This window comes from Schistocerca nitens, chromosome 2 (assembly GCF_023898315.1).
Source record: "Schistocerca nitens isolate TAMUIC-IGC-003100 chromosome 2, iqSchNite1.1, whole genome shotgun sequence".
Classification (NCBI taxonomy): Eukaryota; Metazoa; Arthropoda; class Insecta; order Orthoptera; family Acrididae; genus Schistocerca; species Schistocerca nitens.
In genome coordinates, this window is record NC_064615.1 from 978545839 (window position 1) to 978568166 (window position 22328).

General features: G+C 44.1%; 1 protein-coding gene across 1 annotated transcript in view; it reads right to left on the minus strand.

Annotated features, from left to right (window-relative positions):
• Positions 1-18436, minus strand: part of LOC126235484 (uncharacterized transporter slc-17.2-like) — a 353312-nt gene extending 334876 nt beyond the window's left edge. Inside the window, exons 1-2 of the mRNA XM_049944205.1 lie at positions 18425-18436; positions 18102-18326 (exon numbers count right to left, since the gene is read on the minus strand). Coding sequence (XP_049800162.1) covers positions 18102-18326; positions 18425-18436 — 237 coding nt within the window. The remainder of the gene's footprint in view (positions 1-18101; positions 18327-18424) is intronic.
• Between the last annotated feature and the right edge of the window lie 3892 nt (positions 18437-22328).

Sequence of the window (22328 nt, forward strand, 5' to 3'; positions counted from 1 at the left end):
AATTGACAGGAATGGGGGAAAGAAATACAATAGAAGAAGAATGCGTAGCTTTGAGGGATGAAGTAGTGAAGGCAGCAGAGGATCAAGTAGGTAAAAAGACAAGGGCTAGTAGAACTCCTTGGGTGACAGAAGAAATATTGAATTTAATTGATTAAAGGAGAAAATATAAAAATGCAGTAAATGAAGCAGGCAAAAAGGAATACAAACGTCTCAAAAATGAGATGGACAGGAAGTGCAAAATGGCTAGGCAGGGATGGCTAGATGACAAATGTAAGGATGTAGAGGCTTATCTCACTAGGGGTAAGATAGATACTGCCTACAGGAAAATTAAAGATACCTTTGGAGAAAAGAGAACCACTTGTATGAATGTCAAGAGCTCAGATGGAAACCCAGTTCTAAGCAAAGAAGGGAAAGCAGAAAGGCGGAAGGAGTATATAGAGGGTCTATACAAGGGCGATGTACTTGAGGACAATATTATGGAAATGGAAGAGGATGTAGATGGAGATGAAATGGGGGATATGATACTGCGTGAAGAGTTTGACAGAGCACTGAAAGATCTGAGTCGAAACAAGCCCCCGGGAGTAGACAACATTCCATTAGAACTACTGATAGCCTTGGGAGAGCCAGTGCTGACGAAACTCTACCATCTGGTGAACAAGATGTATGAGACAAGCGAAATACCCTCAGACTTCAAGAAGAATATAATAATTCCAATCCCAAAGAAAGCAGGTGTTCACAGATGTGGAAATTAGCCACAGCTGCAAAATACTAACGCGAATTCTATACAGACGAATGGAAAAACTAGTAGAAGCCGACCTCGGGGAAGATCAGTTTGGATTCCGTAGAAATGTTGGAACACGTGAGGCAATACTGACCCTACGACTTATCTTAGAAGCTAGATTAAGGAAAGGCAAACCTACGTTTCTAGCATTTGTAAACTTAGAGAAAGCGTTTGACAATGTTGACTGGAATACTCTCTTTCAAATTCTGGAGGTGGCAGGGGTAAAATACAGGGAGCGAAAGGCTATTTACAATTTGTACAGAAACCAGATGGCAGTTATAAGAGTCGACGGACATAAAAGGGAAGCAGTGGTTGGGAAAGGAGTGAGACAGGGTTGTAGCCTATCACCGATGTTATTCAATCTTTATATTGAGCAAGCAGTGAAGGAAACAAAAGAAAAATTCGGAGTAGGTATTAAAATCCATGAAGAAGAAATAAAAACTTTGAGGTTTGCCGATGACATTGTAATTTTGTCAGAGACAGCAAAGGACTTGGAAGAGCAGTTGAACGGAATGGATAGTGTTTTTAAAGGAGGATATAAGATTAACATCAACAAAAGCAAAACGAGGATAATGGAATGTAGTCGAATTAAGTCGGGTGATGCTGAGGGAATTAGATTAGGAAATGAGATACTTAAAGTACTATAGGAGTTTTGCTATTTGGGGAGCAAAATAACTGAGGATGGTCGAAGTAGAGAGGATATAAAATGTAGACTGGCAACGGCAAGGAAAGCGTTTCTGAAGAAGAGAAATTTGTTAACATCGAATATAGATTTAAGTGTCAGGAAGTCATTTCTGAAAGTATTTGTATGGAGTGTGGCCATGTATGGAAGTGAAACATGGACGATAAATAGTTTGGACAAGAAGAGAATAGAAGCTTTCGAAATGTGGTGCTACAGAAGAATGCTGAAGATTAGATGGGTAGATCACATAACTAATGAGGAGGTATTGAATAGGATTGGAGAGAAGAGAAGTTTGTGGCACAACTTGACTAGACGAAGGGATCGGTTGCTAGGACATGTTCTGAGGCATCAAGGTATCACCAATTTAGTATTGGAGGGCAGCGTGGAAGGTAAAAATCGTAGAAGGAGACCAAGAGATGAATACACTAAGCAGATGCAAAAGGATGTAGGTTGCAGTAGGTACTGGGAGATGAAGAAGCTTACACAGGATAGAGTAGCATGGAGAGCTGCATCAAAGCAGTCTCAGGACTGAAGACCACAACAACAACAGCAATGTCATCAGCGAACCTTATCACTGATATTCTTTGACCCTGAATCTTCTGATTCACTACCTTAATGTTCAATAGTGCGTAGTCAACTGTCTAAAAATATGTGTTTTCATACTTGCTCCACTGATGTTTCCGCTATCGCCAACAACTTCCACAGATATGCGTTGCTCCACAGATGTTTCCACTCTGGCTAGCAACCTCCGTAGATACGCATTTTCTTTAAGTGAACACTGCCTTTCGCTCCATTTACGTCACCATCATTACCGTTATTTTCAATTTTTTACAGCGTCCTGTAGGACAGCAGGAGCTTTGCACTTCATTATAATCGCCGACGGTTGTGGCGTGTCCATCGCGTCGTTGAATGAAAGTTTCGCTCACTGCAGCCACTGACAGTTTACGTAGCTGCTTCGTCACTACGAGAACTTGCATCATTGTTTTTTACGCATTTGCCTGTCCAGTGTCGAGAACGAAGTAAGGTAGTTATCTTTCAGTTGGAGAGAAGAGAGCGGCGCCAATGTCATCAGCGAATCTTACCATTGATATCCTTTCACTCTCAATTTTAATCCCACTCTTGAACGTTTCTTTTACTTGCTCCATTGCTTCTTCTGCTGAACAGTAGGACGAAAGCTGCATCCCTCTTTTACATCCTTTTTAATCCGAGCACTTCGTTCTTGTTGTTATTGTTCCTGCTTGGTTCTTGTACATACTATATATTAACCATCTTTCCCTACAGCTCTCTCCTATTCTTCTAAGAATTTCGAATATCTTTCCCTATTTATTCTGTCAAATGTTTTTCCACGTCGACAGATCCTGTAAGCGTGTCTTGATTTTTCTTCAGTCTTCCTTCCATTATTAAACACGGTATCAGAACAGCCTCCCTGGTGCCATTAACTCTCCTTACGCTAAACGGATCGTCGGCTAATAGGTCATTAGTTTTCTTTTCCGTTGTTCTGTATATTATTCTTGTCAGGAACTTATAGCCGGCCGCGGTGGTCTAGCGGTTCTAGGCGCTCAGTCCGGAACCGCGCGACTGCTACGGTCGCAGGTTCGAATCCTGCCTTGGGCAAGGATGTTTGTGATGTCCTTAGGTTAGTTAGGTTTAAGTAGTTCTAAATTCTAGGGGACTGATGACCACAGATGTTAAGTCCCATAGTGCTCAGAGCCATTTGAACCATTTGAACTTATATGCATGAGCTGTTAAGCTGATTGTGCGATAGTTCTCACAGTTGTCGATCACTGTGAACTTCAAAACTCTTTGGATGGTAGTTTTTAGGAATTCTGATGGTACGTCGCCAGTCTTATATACTCTACACACCAACGTGATTAGTAGTTTGGTTGCCAATGATTTTAGAAATGTTATCCATTCCTTCTGCCTTATATGATCTCAAGTGGTTTTGCATTCTGAATGTAATAATGGATCCCCTTCATCTTTACATCGGCTCCCATGTCTTCTTCTATCATGTCGCCAGACTAGTCCCTTCCCGCATAGAGGCCTTCAATGCATTCTTTTCACCTACCCGCTCTCTCCTCTAGGTTAAAAAGTGCAATTCCCACTCTTATAAGTACCATCCTTGATTTTAGTTTCGCTGAAGGTTGGTCTGAGTTTTCTATGTACTGAGTCAGTCCTTTCGACGATTACTTCTTTTACAGTTTCATCACATTTTTTCTGCTGCCATTTAGCCTTGGCTTACCTGCACTTCTTGCTTATTTCATTCCTAAGAGATGTATTTTGCTGTATTCCTGTCTGTCCCAGACCATTTTTGTGCTTCCTTCTTTTGTCCATCCCTTGAAGTGTTTCTTCCGTTATCCAGCGTTTCTGCACATTTACCTTTCTTCTACTTTCGTTTGTCCAACATCTGTGATTGCTGTTTTTGTAGATGTTCATTCCTCTTCAACATAACTGACAACTCTGGTATTCCTCTTCACCGTATCCATATCCCCAGCGAACTTCAAACGTGTCTCATCATTTCTCAGTACTTCATTGTTCCACTTCATTCCACATTGATTGTTCCAGATGATTCTCTTCAGTCTACTCTTCATCATTACTGAAGTGTGAACTGAGAATATAATTGCTGCTGGGTGCGCCTTACAATCCAAAATACCTGATTTCGAAATCTCTCTCTGCTCATGATCTAATCCAGTTGGAATTTGTCCATGTTTCCCTGTCTTTTCCAAGTATATCTCCTCCACATCCTGTGACCATTGAGTAAAGTATTCGCAATTACAATTTGAAATTTATTATAGAACTCAGTTAGTCTTTCTTCTCTTTCATTCCTAGTCTCAAGACCATTTTCTCCCGTAACTCTTTCGGCTATTCCTTCCCCCACAATCAATTTCAAATTCACCATTATTATTAAATTTTCATGTCCTGTTACATACAGTATTACTTCCTCAACATCTTCAAACACTTTCTGTATTTAGACATCTCATCTTCTGTTCGCGACATCGCTATCTGTACCTAGAACTACCTTTGTCGGCATTGGTTTGCTGTTGAATCTGACGAAAACAACCCTATCACTGAACTGTTCACAGCAGCTCACTCTCTGCCCTACTTTCCTATTTACAACGAATTCTACGCCCGTTATACCATTTTGTGCTACAGTTAACTCTATACTCGTGTTACCAGAAGTCCATATCGCCTTTCCATTTCACTTCATTGACCCCCACGATATCTACGAGTAAATTGAGCCTTTGCATTTCCCAAATTCTTTAACTCTCCTACTAAGTTCCGACTTCTGACATTTCGTGGTTCGACCCGATTTCAGACCCAGCCACTGCTTAAATTTTGGATAAAAATCATCAGCAATGGCGGCAGAACACTTTATAAGAAATCACCTTCGTTCTGACAAAAGCCTTTTCATTTGGGGTAGAGGAGCGTACTAAGGATCATTGCACTCTCTTGCCCTTGGTGCGGGAATCTGCCCCTAAAAGACGGGGAATTCAACAGTGATGAACGGCATGAGGACGCATAAGGTTAAGGAAACTACTTCATTAAATACTCATAATAAGTATCCGGAGGACATGAGGCCTGTAATGGAAAAAGTGTCATGATGATATCTCCATTGGCAAAAGATTTCGGATAGTATCCCATTCGGATCTCTGGTAGGGTTCTGCGAAGAGGGAGGTGACCATGAGGAAAAGATAGAGTAACCGACGAGGGACTAACATTCTGCATGTTAGAAATGGTAGTATGGACCAAAACAAGAAAAAAACGTCAAGTCAAAATTGACTCTATAGAGTATACACGGTAGCTTGAGAGGTATGAGCGCTATTTCGTCTTTGCTACTTTGAGACACATCTCTTCTTCTGAAAGGTCTTTGCTTTCTATATTTTTGGAGGTAGTGGTATGGACCAAAACAAGGAAAAAACCTCCGGTAAACATAGGCTCTAATGTGAATGTCTGAAGATCTATGAGCACTTGTTCATCTTCGCTATTGTGAAACACATCTACCTACTGAACAAGTGTCGAGAAGCATTGTTGCCGCTCTTACCTTATGAAATAATTGTTCTGCTTTATTAGTGATCTCAGGTGCGTTCTTTACTGACTCGACTGCATTGTAGAATGATATTATATAGGTGCTCTAAAATTCCCCTTACAAACTTCTAGGACTTACGGAGGGACTGGGTAGATAATGTTTTGAATTGGAGCCCATATGTTTAAACATGCCATTTCCGTGATACATCCGTTTGAAAACATATTTGTATCGCATCCATTTAAAAAAATAATGTATTAGGCGTGCCCCAGTACACCATTTCTTTTATAATTCCATTCATTAACAAGCAAAGAAATGAAAAGGAAACGTAATCAGTTTTTACAAGCTCTCTTGTTTACAGTTGAACTTAAACCGTTTCTGTCCTTTTCAAAGGAGAGTTAGAATTCTGATCCAACACAAATAAGGTTGGATGTGGCGCCTACGAAGTTCGGTGCACACATTTTATGTACGAATGATGTGGTACACACACTGTATCACTTATGGTGTCTCTGCAATCTATCCCGCAGAGATCATAGCTTGTGCCACCAGGTCTTCTTCTGTGTCTACAGGAGTCTCATAAAGTGCAGGTATTGCCAGACACCCCTCAGTTCACTTGCAGGCAGACACAGCTATTATAGGCAACCGTCGGGAGGCCCTACTACACTCAATCAGCACATACGGAAGCCACATGGCCAACCTCACTCGTATGCACCCAGTTGGTGCAGAACAGTTGCATGGGCTCCACCCCGTCGGCCTGCCTGCCTGTACATCAGCCTGTTGACCTCCGCTGCCCACCAATGTGCCTGGGTGCTCTGTTGCCTACTAGAGGCACAGGAGTTGGAATAGCCTTGCTGTGAAGGCATCTATTCACAGTCTAACTGGTCCACCAACCCACTCCCCGACCTGTCCGACTGTATGTGGACACCTGCGAGTGCTTCGCGGACCCTACCTGCCTGCATTGACACAGTGTGGCCTGGCATATAGGGGCTGAGCAGGTAGAAGTCTGCCAGTCAAATTGATAGATCCAGACCAGGGAAGCGACTGTGAGCCCATCGCCCACGCACAAGCGAATGGGCCCGGACAGATCCACCTGGCGGACTGGTCAGCAGACTCATCTACCTTTGTATGGGGTCTTAAGTATCCAGGCATGACTCAAGACCCAACCTCGAAGTTTCATTTCTCCCAGTACCAAACATGTTTCCTGACTGCCAAACTTTTTCGTCTGTATTATCTACTCCTGGCACCTGGCACCACTTCTCCACCTCCAGTCGCCATCTTCTTCTGACTTGGCTTTCCAGCCGCTCGCTGTGGGTGAGCGGTTCTAGGGGCTTCTGGTTCGAATCCTGCCTTGGGCATGGATGTGTGTGATGTCCTTAGGTTAGTTAGGTTTAAGTAGTTCTAAGTTTATGGGACTGATGACCTAAGATGTTAAGTCCCATAGTGCTTAGAGCCATTTGAACCATTTGAACTTGGCTTTCCTTAATATTCTTTGCTTCCATTGCCTCCTGCTCCACATAATCTCGCCACTGAAATAGCAGTATCATAGTGTATTTTTTGGTATCCTGTCTTCATTCATCCCACACAGGTGCAGAAATTACATCACCTGTTTCTGTTGGATGTTGAGTTTCGACATCCATCTCAGTGGCAAGCAGTTTATTTTATTTTTATTGACCTATTTGTTTTTGTTTACCCAGGCTTTCCCTATATACAAAATTCACTCTGGACTATAGTCTTATACGTTCTCTACTTCTCTGTTGTTTTTTATCTTTTTTTCAATAGAACAGAGTTCATCTTTGATCCAGCTGTATCTCTTTCAACTTTTCCCACATTTAGTTAGTGGATACATTATTATATGTCAGTCAATGCAACATACATCTCCAGTCCTACGTTAATGCGCTTTTCACATATTAGCTTCACAGTGAAGCTGGTATCCATTACAGATGTTTGTGCTCTGAGTCTTGATGTTTGTGGCTTATTTCTTTATTCACTAGATCTGTAAGTGCCTTCGAGTACAGACGTCTAATGAATGGGATAACAACTAGTACTCTATAATTATTTGGGTCATTATGCGACCCCTTCTTATGCACTGGAGTTATGTAATATGTTGTCCATTCCGATGGAATCTCTCCACTTAGAACTCTTTCAAACACCTTCCTTAGCTTCACCAACAATTTTGGTGATCCAAACTTCACCAGCTCAGGTTACTGATACATGTTCTGGTGCCTTCTTCATCTTACTGCTCCTCACAGCATGTTGATGAACTTTTACATCATAACGCCATAACTCCTATTGCATCCTCACCTTACACCTGTATGAAAATTCAGGCCTGTTTTCCTGGAACAAATCCTTAAAATACTTTTTCCATTGACCATGACTACTATTATTATGATATAACTGGTCATTAATTGACACTCGCATTAACTTGATTGCTTCCAATGCCTCAGGACACCATGCCCCAACAATGATCCTCTCTACATTTTCACATCTTTCTTCCTATCCCTCATTTTTCCTGTTTAACACTTATCTTTTTACTTCTGTATTTAGGTTCCTGTGTCTATCTCTACTTTGGTCGACATTTACATTCAGAAACAACCAATAAGCTCTTCTTCCTTAAATCATGTCTGATATTTCTACATCCCACCTAATTTGTTTCTTCTTCTTTTCATATTCTCCAGAGCTTCTTTTGCCGCTTTATCTACAGCCTTCTTTATATGCTCTGTTCCTCTTCTATTGTTCTCTCTCAACTCTCCAATTTTTTTCAAGCCCTGAATAATCAATACTCAAAGTCGTCATGGGGTATGCCATGACATCGTTAATTTCTAGAACATTCCATACTAAAAGATGATAATGGTGTATGGGTAACATCATCAACCCCTAAATAATATATATACACAAAGGTGGCTCTAGAGTACGGTACAACATCATGAAACCCAGAACACACAAGACAGAAAGGCGGCCCTAGAGAACGGCACCACATCATCAGACCCAGAACACTCCACAATCAAAGACCGCCTACATTCACAGTACTAAATAGATATCTAACAAATTTTGTATTGCAGAGATGTGGCATACGTCCTAAAACATTTTATACTCTACCAGGCGAAGACAATAATGCTGAAATTAGTTGCAGAGTAATGAAACTTTTAGCAGCTTATGGTTGTTTTACATCAAAGTATTTTTTACTAAGGCTGTTTAGTATGCCTTAAAGACGATTTTCATCAGTTCTATGGCACGAAGCGTACAGTTTTTCATTACGAGTCATTTTAGTCGAAGGAATGCAAATTATGATAGTTTCTCATCGTTTGTAACCTCTGACACAAAAAGTGTCACAAACATGTAATAATTTTTGACATCACTTACACAACGAGAAATACAATTCCCTGTCTTTCACTTTAAGAAATTTGGACATGGCTAACAGGTTCACTCTGTGTTAGCACTTAATTTTTTGGTCAGTGAAAGGTGAATAATATTTACTAGTACTTACAAACATGCAGTTTGAATTCTAAAATTATATTAAATTTTGTTTTATTTCCGTATGTCGCACAATACTTACTTTTAAGGGCTACTACACTCTTCAGCAGTCGCCCTGTATTCCCACCCGTCAGCTTTCACGGTCGCGACTGTCTTCCTCTTTCAGATCTCTCTTCCTCATCATTCCATCCACTCCGTCGCTCCATGTTAATCTCGGCCATATATGCTTACTCTTTCGTGGCGGCGACCATTCCAAGACTGCTTTTGGCCGTCGTCATTACTCCACTTGCCGTAGATGGCCATACCACTGAAGAGCTCTATTCTCAATTCTTTGCAAGACAATTTGTTCCATATCCATTATCTCCATAACTTCCTCATTTCTTCTCCGCTCCGTTGTGGATATCCTGGCTCCCCCCATTCCATCCATCTCTACTGCCTGTATCCTGCTTCTCTGCCGCTCCTGCAGGTTCCATCCTTCTGCGTAATGTTAGTATACTTTCCACTACTATTTGCAGATTCCTCTTCTTTGTTTCTTTTGATATTTCCTGGATGTTACATTTATCATCTGCTTCACAGCGTCCCGAGGAATGGATAATCTATCCTAACTATTTAAACTGCTGTACAGCTTTAATAGTTCCTTGCAGCAGTACAACATCCCTTCCATGTCCTCCCTCTACTAGATATTCTGTTTCGCTCATATTTATTCCAAGTCCGCCTCATTCATATGCTTCCATCAATTTCTTCATCATAATTAGACATCCTCTCTCGTTTCTGGTATCAGTATCTGATCATCGGCAAATAATAATGAGTTGACAGTACCATGCTGCAAAGGAAAGCCCGTACCTTCGCATAACGGATTCCAGCTTACCAATATATGATGCATATATATTTTAAACAGTGTCGGCGACATACTGCAGCCTTCAATCCTCTCAATGTTGGAGGGTCTCACATAGCTCTCTCCCAACTTTGACTGCTGCGTACAACTGGTGGTATATTATTTGAATCAGGAATATCTGTTGTGCTTCTGCACCTGTGTACTCGATTGCTTCCTGTTGTTCGTTGACGGGTACAGAACCACACGCTTTATTCTGAATCCACAAATATTAATGGTTCAAATGGCTCTGAGCACTATGTGACTTAACTGCTGTGGTCATTAGTCCCCTAGAACTTAGAACTAATTAAACCTAACTAACCTAAGGACATCACACACATCCATGCCCGAGGTAGGATTCGACCCTGCGACCGTAGTGGTCACGCGGTTCCAGACTGTAGCGCCTAGAACCGCTCGGCCACTCCGGCCGGCCACAAATATTAGGTGTACTTCCTGACCCTCAGAATACACCTTCTCACCTACTTGTTTAAGGCTAAAAATATGATCCGTATAAGATCGTTCAAATGAAAAACCTACCTGCTCCTCTTGCGTCTTTCCCTCAATCTCATTTTCCACACTGTTTTTCAGTACAGCGCTGTACAGTACAAAGTTAAATTCTAATGATTTCAACTAACATCACGCCGTGGTTGTTCTTTCTTAGCAACAGCATTTTTTTGCTTGTTTCATATAGTTTTCCTTGAATTCTTGATTCAGTATTCTTTATATTTCATATCTTGCGTTTTTTTTTCGATCATAAAACACTGGACACAAAAGATTCACGTCGAAAACAACTGAAATGAGGTAAAATGTGTTTTTGCTTGGTGTTTGTAGGAAAGCGAGAGAGAAGGAGGGGTACAACAAATGGCTCTGAGCACTATGGGACTTAACATCTATGGTCATTAGTCCCCTAGAACCTAGAACTACTTAAACCTAACTAACCTAAGCACAGCACACAACACCCAGTCATCACGAGGCAGAGAAAATCCCTGACCCCGCCGGGAATCGAACCCGGGAACCCGAGCGTGGGAAGCGAGAACGCTACCGCACGACCACGAGCTGCGGACAGGGGTACAACATGTTTACCACCGTGATCAGACACGTTCGGTACAATCAGCGTTCCCTATGTCACGAACTTTTGCATCTGGAGAAGGTATTCTGAAGTACAAGGAGGCTTCTCTGGTAATTACAACTGGTATCTCAACTTATTAGTCACGGCACATTCAGCGGTTTACAGGGAGAGTGCTGTAAATATCCAGTTTCGGCACTTTCAGCTTTTCCCATTTCCAGTTTTCAATTTTTGCTGACGCCTATGGTCAGAAGTACACTGTTGCTTACAAGGTACTACCTGAGGTATGAACGAATGTCAGATGAAACGAGTCGGCTCTGCCTGGAACTGTGTGGGTCACAAGGCCCCCATCAAATGTGTTACGCAGTGGAAACGCTAATAATTAGTTGTCGAAATGAGATCAAGCTAGACCCAAGTAAATGGGTTATGGTAACGGTTTCTGCATATACAGTACCTAATGTGACGTGGGGTAAAAATTCCAAGCACTGAAATTAAATTCAAGGTGCAGTTTGAACTTTGTATTTATTACTTAAATTCACATGAGCGCTGCGGGTTACAATAATTCGACATTACGAAATGAAACTGGATAAAGACCTATTTTTACGAAAAACAAGTATTAATCAAGTTATGTGACATACGCTACGTGATCAAAAGTATCCGGACACCGCCAAACACATACGTTTTTGATATTAGGTGCATTTTGCTGCCACCTACTGCCAGGTACTCCATACAGCGAGCGACCTCAGTAGTCATTAGACATCGTGAGAGAGCAGAATGGGGCACTCCGCGGAACTTACGGACTTCGAACGTGGTCAGGTGATTGGGTGTCACTTGTGTCATACGTCTGTATGCGAGATTTCCACACTGCTAAACATCCCTAGATCAAGTGTTTCCGATGTGTTAGTGAAATGAAACGTGAAGGAACACGTACAGCACAAAAGCGTACAAGTCGACCTCGTCTGTTGACTGACAGAGACCGCCGGCTATTGAAGACGGTCGTAATATGTAATAGGCAGACATCTATCCAGACCATCACAGAGGAGTTTCAAACTGCATTAGGATCCACTGCAAGTACTATGACAGTTTGGCGGGAGGTGAGAAAACTTGGATTTCATGGTCGAGCGGCTGCTCATAAGCCACATCACGCCGGTAAATGCCAAACGACGCCTCGCTTGGTTTAAGAAGCGTAAACATTGGACGATTGTACAGTGGAAAACGTTGTGTGGAGTGACGAATCACGGTACGCAATGTGGCGATCCGATGGCAGGTTGTGGGTATGGTGACTACCCGGTGAACGTCATCTGCCAGCGTGTGTAGTGCCATCAATAAAATTCGGAGGCAGTGGTGTTATGGTGTGGTCGTGTTTTTCATGCAGGAGGCTTGAACCCCTTGTTGTTTTGGGTGGCAGTATCACAGCACACGCCTACACTAATGTTTTAAGCACCTTCTTGCTTCCCACTGTTGAAGAGCAATTAGGGGATGGCGATCGCATCTTTCAACACGATACAGCGTCTGTTCATAATACACGGGCTGTGGCGGAGTGGTTACATGACAATAACATCCCTGTAATGGACTGGCGTGAATCCTACAGAACACCTTGGGAATGTTGTGGAACGCCGACTTCGTGCCAGGCCTCACCGACCAACATCGATAGCTCTCCTCAGTGCAGCACTCCGTGAAGAATCGGCTGCCATTCCCCAAGAAACCTTTCAGCACCTGATTGAACGTATGCGAGAGTGGAAGCTGTCATCAAGGCTAAGGGTGGGCCAACACTATGCTGAATTCCAGCATTACCGATGGAAGCCGTCACGAGCTTGCAAGTTATTTTCAACCAGGTGTCCGGATACTTTCGATCACATCGTGTACCAAAAGGGTGGCAAGACTGCCGAGGAGCATATGAGTAAATAGATGAAAGCCTACTGGATTTGGATGACAGCCATTGAAATTCCGGTCTGAAGCTAGCTGCGTGAGTGACTACGCTGTTCTGTCAGCGATGTTATGGGAAGTCTCTGTCAGCGAGATATCCCAATAGATCTTTGGGGAGCCGCACGAATGTTTGCTAATGTGTAATAATGATTACCAGTTGAATGTAATCCATGTTCCGATTGTGCCTAAGTTTCTCTGAAGACTGAAAACCCCATGCCGCGGATACAGCTTACCAGTTGTGGCGGACTGCAACTGCATGACGCACATTGTCACCGCCACTGGAGCTGCAGACATCAGTAGAGACGGCCAGATGTGCTTCAACTCCAATGTCCTTCTGCCTCTGGCGCTTATCAGTGTGAAATTTTCTATGTTTTGAGTATCCGCGAAAGGTCCTGAATGAAAGCAAAACCCCAGAAGGCTTCACTCCAAGAGTTTCTATCCTAAAGTTCGCCGTCTCCTTGCTCAATCATTCCAGAGCTCTGTATTACAATTCTTATCACCTTCCCCATCAATAGGACTCTCGCCACAGCTTCCGTCCAATGAAAATTAAATGTGTACTCTACTGATCCCAACTACGGTAAATTTTAATGATCCAATCGGTGACACTCCAGCGCCTGAGAAGTGAGCGACTAAAAATTTTCCCAGGCTCGAAGGCAAGGCAGCGCCTCCACCCCTAGAGCAGAAATCAAGGCCGCGATCTAATTGGCTTCTCGTGCAATATAGATAGTCGTAATCTCAATAGATCAGTTTTCAGCCAGCACTCCAGGAATGCGAAATCTTTGCAAATAATGGCCTGAAACATCTAGAGCGGGAATGTGACCTCTGAAAAGTATTAACTGACCGGACATAAATGCAATCATTGTTTTATTCTGCATTTGTCTTGAATCCCCCACCTCCACGGACGAAATTCTCGTGTATGGTCAGAGAGTCCGCGCGTTAGTGTTTGTTCTGGTGCCATTTTTCGGGATGCACTCAGGTTCGTGATGCCACTTGAGGAGCTACTCGACCGAATACTAGCGGCTTTGGTCAAAAATACCATCATGACAACTGGGAGAGCTGTGTGCTGACCCCACGCCCCTCCTATCCGCATCCTCATCTGAGGATGACACGGCGGTCGGATGGTCCCGGTAGGCCACTCGTGGCCTGAAGATGGAGTGAGTCTCATCTAGCATGCAAGTGATGATGCTAAAGACGTGCACTACAATACCCGCTCACATTAATGTATCCATCTGTCAAAAGCCTAAAAAACCACCTTTTACTGTGCAAACTGCTGTGAGACGTGCAGGAAGAGAGTGAATGAGTTACTGGAAATGTATCCATAGGGATGTGCAAACTGCTGTGAGACGTGCAGGAAGAGAGTGAATGAGTTTCTGGAAATGTATCCATAGGGATGTGAAACTATGCTGACCCCAGTGCTGTGGCTAGCTGCACTGGGTTTCTCGGTCGAGTATCCATGGTGTGAACAGCCCAATTGAGGTTGTCCCACAGACCTTCGATTGGACTTAAATCCGGAGATTTTGTTGTCCAGGGGAGTACAGTGAACTCGCTCAGTTATGCTTCAGACCACGCACTTACATTGAGCTCAATGTGATACATTGCATTGTCCTGTTGCAACATGCCTTTGTCCCATGGAAATGTAAACTGCGGGTGTTTGCTTTCAGATGTTTCACTCCCTACACGCCAGTGGCCATCTGTCCGATGGAGCATAAAACACGATTATCTGAAAATGTCACCTGCCGCCCACTCAGTGGACGTCCAGTTGCTGTATCGGAGTGCAAACTCCAGTCTTCACCGCCGATGAACAGCTGTCAGTATGGGTGCATGAACCAGACGCCCAGTGCGGAAGCTCATACATAGCAACGTTCGCTGAAAGGTAGTTGAGGAAACACTGTTGGTAGCACCTTGGTTCATTTGCATGGTCAACTGCTCAACAGTTTCTCGTCTATTCACCCTTACACATCCCCGCAGGCGAAATTCATCCCTGTCGTCTATGGCCTACGGTGCACGACAGCTGCCTTAGCGCCGATTTTGGATAGCTCAATTTTGCCATCCATGTTTACAAACTTAGCCGTTTCGGAAATGGTTGCATGCTTGGTCTGAAAGGCAATGATCATACTCTTCTAGGCGTAAGATAAATCGCTCCATTTTCACATTACGGCAACGACTGTACTGTTTCCTGACTCCCCCGTTGTGCTTTATATGCCCTCCATTGCCAGTGCTACCACGTGTCATCTGTGAGTAGTTATTGCGCGTTGACGTGGAACATCGGTGGCGGTCACAGTAATGCGACAGAATCATGTACAAGCAATTGATCTAAATGCAACTGGAATGAAGTAATGGAAACGCCGTGTGGCTAGGGCCTCCCGTCGGGTAGACCGTTCGCCTGGTGCAAGTCTTTGGAGTTGACGCCACTTCGGCGACTTGCGTGTCGATGGGGATGAAATGACGGTGATACGAACAATACAACACCCAGTCCCTGAGCGGAGAAAATCTCCGACTCAGCCGGGAATCGGACCCCGGCCGTTAGGTATAACATTCCGTCGCGCTGACCACTCAGCTACCAGGGGCGGACAGGAGATGAAATGAAACTGCAGATTGATCTCCGAAAGTCAGGTGAAACGTAAGCTTGAGTTAATTATCATTTCTTCTTTATTCTTATTTCATTCTCCTTCGCCTCACGTAGGCGAGGGGATAGGGGGGGGGGGTCTGGCAGCAGTACAAATAACCCACTCTTCAGCCAGTAGAATGTACTACTGACATAGATGCTAAAACAAGAAGACACATACATTGATAATTTAAAAATAATTGTAAAGATGAGATGAATGGGAGAAATACAAATAATAAAATGCTATCTTCATGAATCGTTTTATAACAGTGATAAACATGTGGACAGACAGCACAGCTAAAACACTAGAGAGACATTTGAACACGAAAAACCTGAAAAAAGCGCTGGAAAACACTGAACACGACAGAAGAGACACTGTCCATTAAAAACGGAGTAAAATGCACTTTCAGTATAATCGGAAAAGGATTTGCCTTGGCATGGTGGTTTGTAGAGGAAAAGGAGGGGATATGGAGGGAGATAGGGCAGTGGTGGTGAGGAGGATGGAGAAATTAGAAGAGGTGGCGACAGACAGGGCTGGCTGTGGTGGACACGTTGAGAGGGGCAACAGGTATTGGGAGCTGTAGATTGGAGAGTAAAAGGGGGTTGTGGGCGGCAGGGAAGGGGAAAAGGATGAGGTGTGATAGGCGGAAAGGAGGTAGGAGGGAGTCCCAGAGGGTGGTGGATAGGGTTGGATGGATTTAGAGTGGGTAGGATGGGTGTGTGTCGGGATGGTGTTCATGGCCAGGGAGAGGGAGACAGCTGAAATTTTTTTGAGAGAGGATGTGGAGGGTGTGCAGGTAGAGGGTTGGTGGTATGTGTCGGTAGAAGTGCAGCAGCACACTAGGATTGGACAGGAGAGGGAACACAATAGGATTGTCAGAGTCGAGTTTACAGATGGTGTAGGTTATTCTGAGGTGTTCAGTGTGAGTAAGGAGAGGTGGTAATTTGATGAGCTGGTAAAGGATCCTCGTGGGGGAAGGTAAGTGGAAAGCGAGGCGGAAAGAGTGGCGTTTCATGATCTGGAGGGACTTAACAGAACTTACAGAGACGGGTGGAGATCCATACAACATTTGCGTAGCAAAGGAGGGATGTGTTCGGGAGGGGCGTAGTTCCCATCTTCAGCCTGTTAGTAGTTGTAGTAGTTTCTTGTTCACAAATTACTATATGGGTAATTATGTGATAATATGAGACGAAATAGTCCAGACTCCTGCTGATGCCTCTCAGCTTCTGGAGCGTGGTTGTACACTACTGGCCATTAAAATTGCTACACCACGAAGATGACGTGCTACAGACGCGAAATTTAACCGACAGAATGAAGATGCTGTGATATGCAAATCATTAGCTTTTCAGAGCATTCACACAAGGTTGACGCCGGTGGCGACACCTACAACGTGCTGACATGACGGAAGTTTCCAACCGATTTCTCATACACAAACAGCAGTTGACCGGCGTCGCCTGGTGGAACGTTGTTGTGCTACCTCGTGTAAGGAGGAGAAATGCGTACCATCACCTTTCGGACTTTGATAAAGGTCGGATTGTAGCCTATCGCGGTTGCGGTATATCGTATCGCGACATTGCTGCTCACGTTGGTCGAGATCCAATGACTGTTAGCAGAATATGGAATCGGTGGGTTCGGGAGGGTAATATGAAACGCCGTGCTGGATCCCAACGGCATCGTATTACTAGCAGTCGAGATGACAGGCATCTTATCCGCATGGCTGTAACGGATCGTGCAGCCACGTCTCGATCCCTGAGTCAACAGATGGGGACGTACGCAAGACAACAACGATCTGCACGAACATTCGACGACGTTCGCAGCAACATGGACTATCAGCTCGGAGACCACGGCTGCGGTTACCCTTGACGCTGCATCACAGACAGGAGCGTCTGCGATGGTGTACTCAACGACGAACCTGGGTGCGCGAATGGCAATACCTCATTTTTTTCAGATGAATCCAGGTTGTGTTTACAGCATCACGATGGTCGCATCCGTGTTTGGCGACATCGCAGTGAAGCGTGTATTCGTCATCGCCATACTGGTGTATCACCCGGCGTGATGGTATGGGGTGCCATTGGTTACACGTCTCGGTCACCTCTTGTTCGCATTGACGGCACTTTGAACAGTGGACGTTACATTTCAGATGTGTTACGACCCGTAGCTCTACCGTTCATTCGATCCCTGCGAAACCCTACATTTCAGCAGGATAATGCACGACCGCATATTGCAGGTCCTGTAGGGACTTTCTGGATACAGAAAATGTTCGACTGCTGCCCTGGCCAGCATACTCTCCAGATCTCTCACCAGCTGAAAACGTCTGGTCAATGGTGGCCGAGCAACGGGTTCGTCCCAATACGCAGTGACTACTGTTGATGAACTGTGGTATCGTGTTGAAGCTGCATGGGCAGCTGTACTTGTACACGCCATCCAAGCTCTGTTTGACTCAATGCCCAGGCGTATCAAGGCTGTTATTACTGGCATAGGTGGTTGTTCTGGGTACTGATTTCTCAGGATCTATGCACCCAAATTGCGTGAAAATGTAATCACATGTCAGTCCTAGTATAATATATTCGTCCAATGAATACCCGTTTATCATGTGGATTTCTTCTTGGTGTAGCAGTTTTAATAGCCAGTAGTGTATGTTGTCGGCGCGAGTGGAGTTAAGAGCAGAGTGACTGACCACGGCGAAGCCCTGCGCGGCGCAGAGCAGCCAGTGGTAGGCGGTGAGCCAGGCGAGCGGCGTCAGCGGCTGCAGCAGACCGGCGGCCAGCAGCGCGGCGCCGGCGACACGCGACGGCCCCAGCCGCGAGGACAGCAGCGCCGCGGGCAGCGGAGACAGCGCGCCGCCGCACAGCCACGCCTCGCGCAGCCGCCACGCCGCGCGCTCCGGCTCCGACAGCGGCACCTGCAACGCAGACACTCAACCTGGGGCCAACTTGACGTAAACAAACACAAACGCCGTCACTGGTCTCCAGCTGTAGCCCTTTCAGACCCACTGGCTACAATCGTGTACATTAAATTTTAATTTTCCTGAGGAGCCAAAACATTATGATCACCTGCTTTACCGAGCGAGGTGACGCAGTGGGTAGCACACTCGACTCGCACTCGAGGAGACGACGGTTCAATCCCACCTCCGGCCATCCTGATTTAGGTTTTCCGTGATTTCCCTAAATCTCTCCAGGCAAATGCCGGGATGGTTCCTTTACAAGGACACGGCCGACTTCCTTCCCCGTCCTTCCCTAATCCGATGAGACCGATGACCTAGCTGTTTGGTCTCTTTCCCCAAACACCCCAACCCAACCCAATCACCTGCTTAACACCTTGTTTGTCCATGTCTGGAACGAAATGCATCACTGATTCTGCGTATCAGGGATCCGACAGTTTGTTGGTAGGTTTGTGGAGGTATGTGCCATTTTTAGATGTCTACGAACAGGTCATGTAGTTCGCGTAAATAGCGGGCCGCTGATCTGAGTACGCAGTGATGGCGCCCGTTAGCGACCCAGATGGGTCAACACCGACTCAAAGGAAGGCCTCGGCGCTTGTTGGTGACGTCACGTCAGCTAGGCACGGCGAACCCCAGGTCTGTTGCAGGCAGAAACACCTGGGCGTGCTTATCACCATAAATCTCTTATTTTTGGACAAAATGTTTGGTATTGTTTTGGATTCTGCAGTTTTATTTAGATGAAAGATTTTCTTACTATCGTAAAGCTACAAATGAAGATCATAATTCTGTATTACTGAATCCTGTCGAAAAAAACGTAGATCAATATGAGAAGACACTTTGCTCCATTTGCAAGCTTCGGAAGTTTTACATTCAAGTAACTATATTTACTTGATCCATTTTGTTATCGAAACTTACCCCAACCCCCTTACAATGAACTCGTTTCTTTTATTTATTTATTTATTTTCGTTTGACATCGGGACTGGAAATGTGAACTAATTTACATGTGTAAATGTCCAACTGTTGGGAGCCATTTGATTACAGTCGTTTTCAACAAAAGGAATTCTTAACAGGAAACAAAATAGCTTCAGACATCGAAAATACTGCTGAGCTTAAACTTTTTTAAACATGCACATTAGAAAAGATAAATATTCCCCTCTTGCAACTGAAAGGAGAAACTTTATAAGGTAAAAAATTGTATTAGATAAAACAAGTATCTCTCTTTTTCCTCTTCTTCTGTCCCCCACACCCTCCCCCAACGTGTACAATCGCAAGATATTTCATTAACATTCAGTGCTCCTCACCCCATAGTCAACCAAGATACCTAAACAAGAGCCCCAATATGTTCACAGTTTCTAGTAAAACCAACCCAGTACAAACGTAACTTCCTCAGATTTACAAATAAGGTAAAGAAGCACGAATTCTGTTGCTGCTGCACCATGAAGATGTTTTTGTATGTCAATCCTTAAAACAGGTGGAAATTTAAGTTCAGGAGTACACTATTTGTTAAGAAGTGTAATGAATTGCACAATTAATTGATTGCAGAAATCTCTCAGAACAATGTGTGTTGGTCAACCACCGCCAATAGTATGACATTTTCCGGTGTCAGAGAGGGAGACACCACCGTTATGAGTATGCCTGCAACAGACCTGGCGTTCGCCGTGCCTAGCTGACGTGACGTCACGAACAAGCGCCGAGGCCTTCCTTTGAGTCGGTGTTGGATGGGTTCTATAGGATTTACGTCAGGCGAATGTGGTAACTAAGACATCTACGTTAGTTCACTATAGTGCTCCTCAAACTATTGTTCTGCGGTTATGACTCCGAGACATAGAAAATTATACTGTTGGCATCGCTGTCAGGGAAGACTTCAAGCATGAAGGGATAAAGGTGCTTCGCAGCTGTCAGCGTGTCTTCGATTACAACCACAGGTCCTTCGCAAGCACAGGAAAATGTCTCCAAAACATAATACTGCTCCCATCAGCCTGCGTCCGTGGTGCGCAGCATATTTCGAGCCGCCGTTCACGTCGATGACGGCGTGTGTGGAGACGACCATCGACCTAGTGTAGCAAAAATTTGATTCACCTGAAGAGCCGACACGTTTCCACTGATCGACGGTCGAATCCCGATGGTCCCGTGTCAACTGCAATCGTAATTGACGATGTTGTTTATAACGGCCCCCTGCCTTAATATGATGAAAATTCAGTTTTAATGTTAGTAAATAAAATGTCACATGCTTTAGGAGAATATAACTTCTCATCAAAACATTTCAAAGATTTTGGCAGGGTGGTCGTCACAACGTTGAATAATACTGTTTCAAAGATAAAGTTTATGGCTCTTCACTTTTGTTGTCTAGGGTATTATATATTTATAAGAGGTCCGGATTTTTAAAAAAGGTAAGACTGGAGACATCTAGTAGTTTTATGAAAGTCATCACACGTTTTTATTCCTCTTTAAAAAAACACACGTAAAGTTTACATGGCGTCTCTGACAAAACAGTTACATCTTAGTGCGTCAACCTCTTTGGTTCTGCGATCCACACATGTTTACATACAATGGCATTAGCCGGCACTAAAACTCTGACCGACGTGGCTTTCACAACTACACTGAACCAACTGCCTGACGGTCTTTGACAGTGCTCCTATTTATAACCTCCCAAAGAGATCAACAAATTATCTCTTTTTTTAGAGTCAATTAAATTGTTATTACATGAATTATTTGATTCTGGTGCTCAGGTGTTTAGATTAAAAGCATAAATGGTGCATTTTACAAATAACTACAAGTGTTATCCAAATGAAATAGCTGGATTACAAAGTGTTGAATATGACCTTTCTCATTTGCATAATATTGGGGTTAAAAAGTGCAAATCTGTAAATTACGTGAGTATACAGTACAAAAGTATTATTAAACTTATTGGTTTTTCATACTAAGTGTAGTGAATACATTGAAAAACATTGCATCGTAATCTATCCTCAGTATCGTATACTTCCATACTTCTTTTCCCTCCTATCGGGATCATTACACGTTGAGTCAACATGTCAACAAATAGGGGTGGCCTGCTGCGGGGCTCCATGTTCAACAATGTACGATGAACGTTGACCTCCAAAACACGTGTGCTTCCACCAGCATTATATCCGCCCCTGTTAGCTGACCTCACGCTTCTCTCACCACTCACTATGTAATGCACATACTATACGATGAAATGGTCTATATGTTCCTTTTAACAGAGTGATCCTTCTTGAAAATAAATCAATAAATAAATAAAAAAAAGTGGTCAGCGTGACAGACTGTCAATCCTATGGGCCCGGGTTCGATTCCCGGCGGGGTCGGAAATTTTCTCCGTTCAGGGACTGGGTGTTGTGTTGTCCTAATCATCATCATTTCATCCCCATCGACGAAAGGTCGCCGAAGTGGCGTCAAATCGAAAGACCTGCACCAGGCGAACGGTCTACCCGACAGGAGGCCCTAGCCACACGACATTTCCATTTTTACCAGCATTATGCTCTTTCGGCAGAGATGCGGCAGATCACCATCTATCCTATTTTACAGAGCAGACAAGCCTCCGAAGCCATGTTCTCTGAAGAGTCGTTGACGTCCAACCATTCAGCTCCTAGTGGTAGTTTCACTATTCTTCGACCTCCTTCGATAGATGCTGACGACATTAACACGTGAACATTCAACCAGTTTCGGCATTTTCTAGATACTTGTTCGCCGGCTTCTATTTGCTGCCCATATCTTCGCTAGGGTGATCCCCTTTCCGTGTCTGCTCCGCTTACATACTTTTGTTACCAAGTCCAGTGCCCACAACGCCACCAATCGGCATCCAACGTCGCGGTGGGCAGGGATCATAATGTTTTGTTTTATCAGCGTATTTTATCTAAATCGGAACTTCATGTACACGTTTATGAATAGTCAATCTTTTCATCATAAACAAGTGCTGCAACTTCTTCTGCATCTTCAATAAAAGTT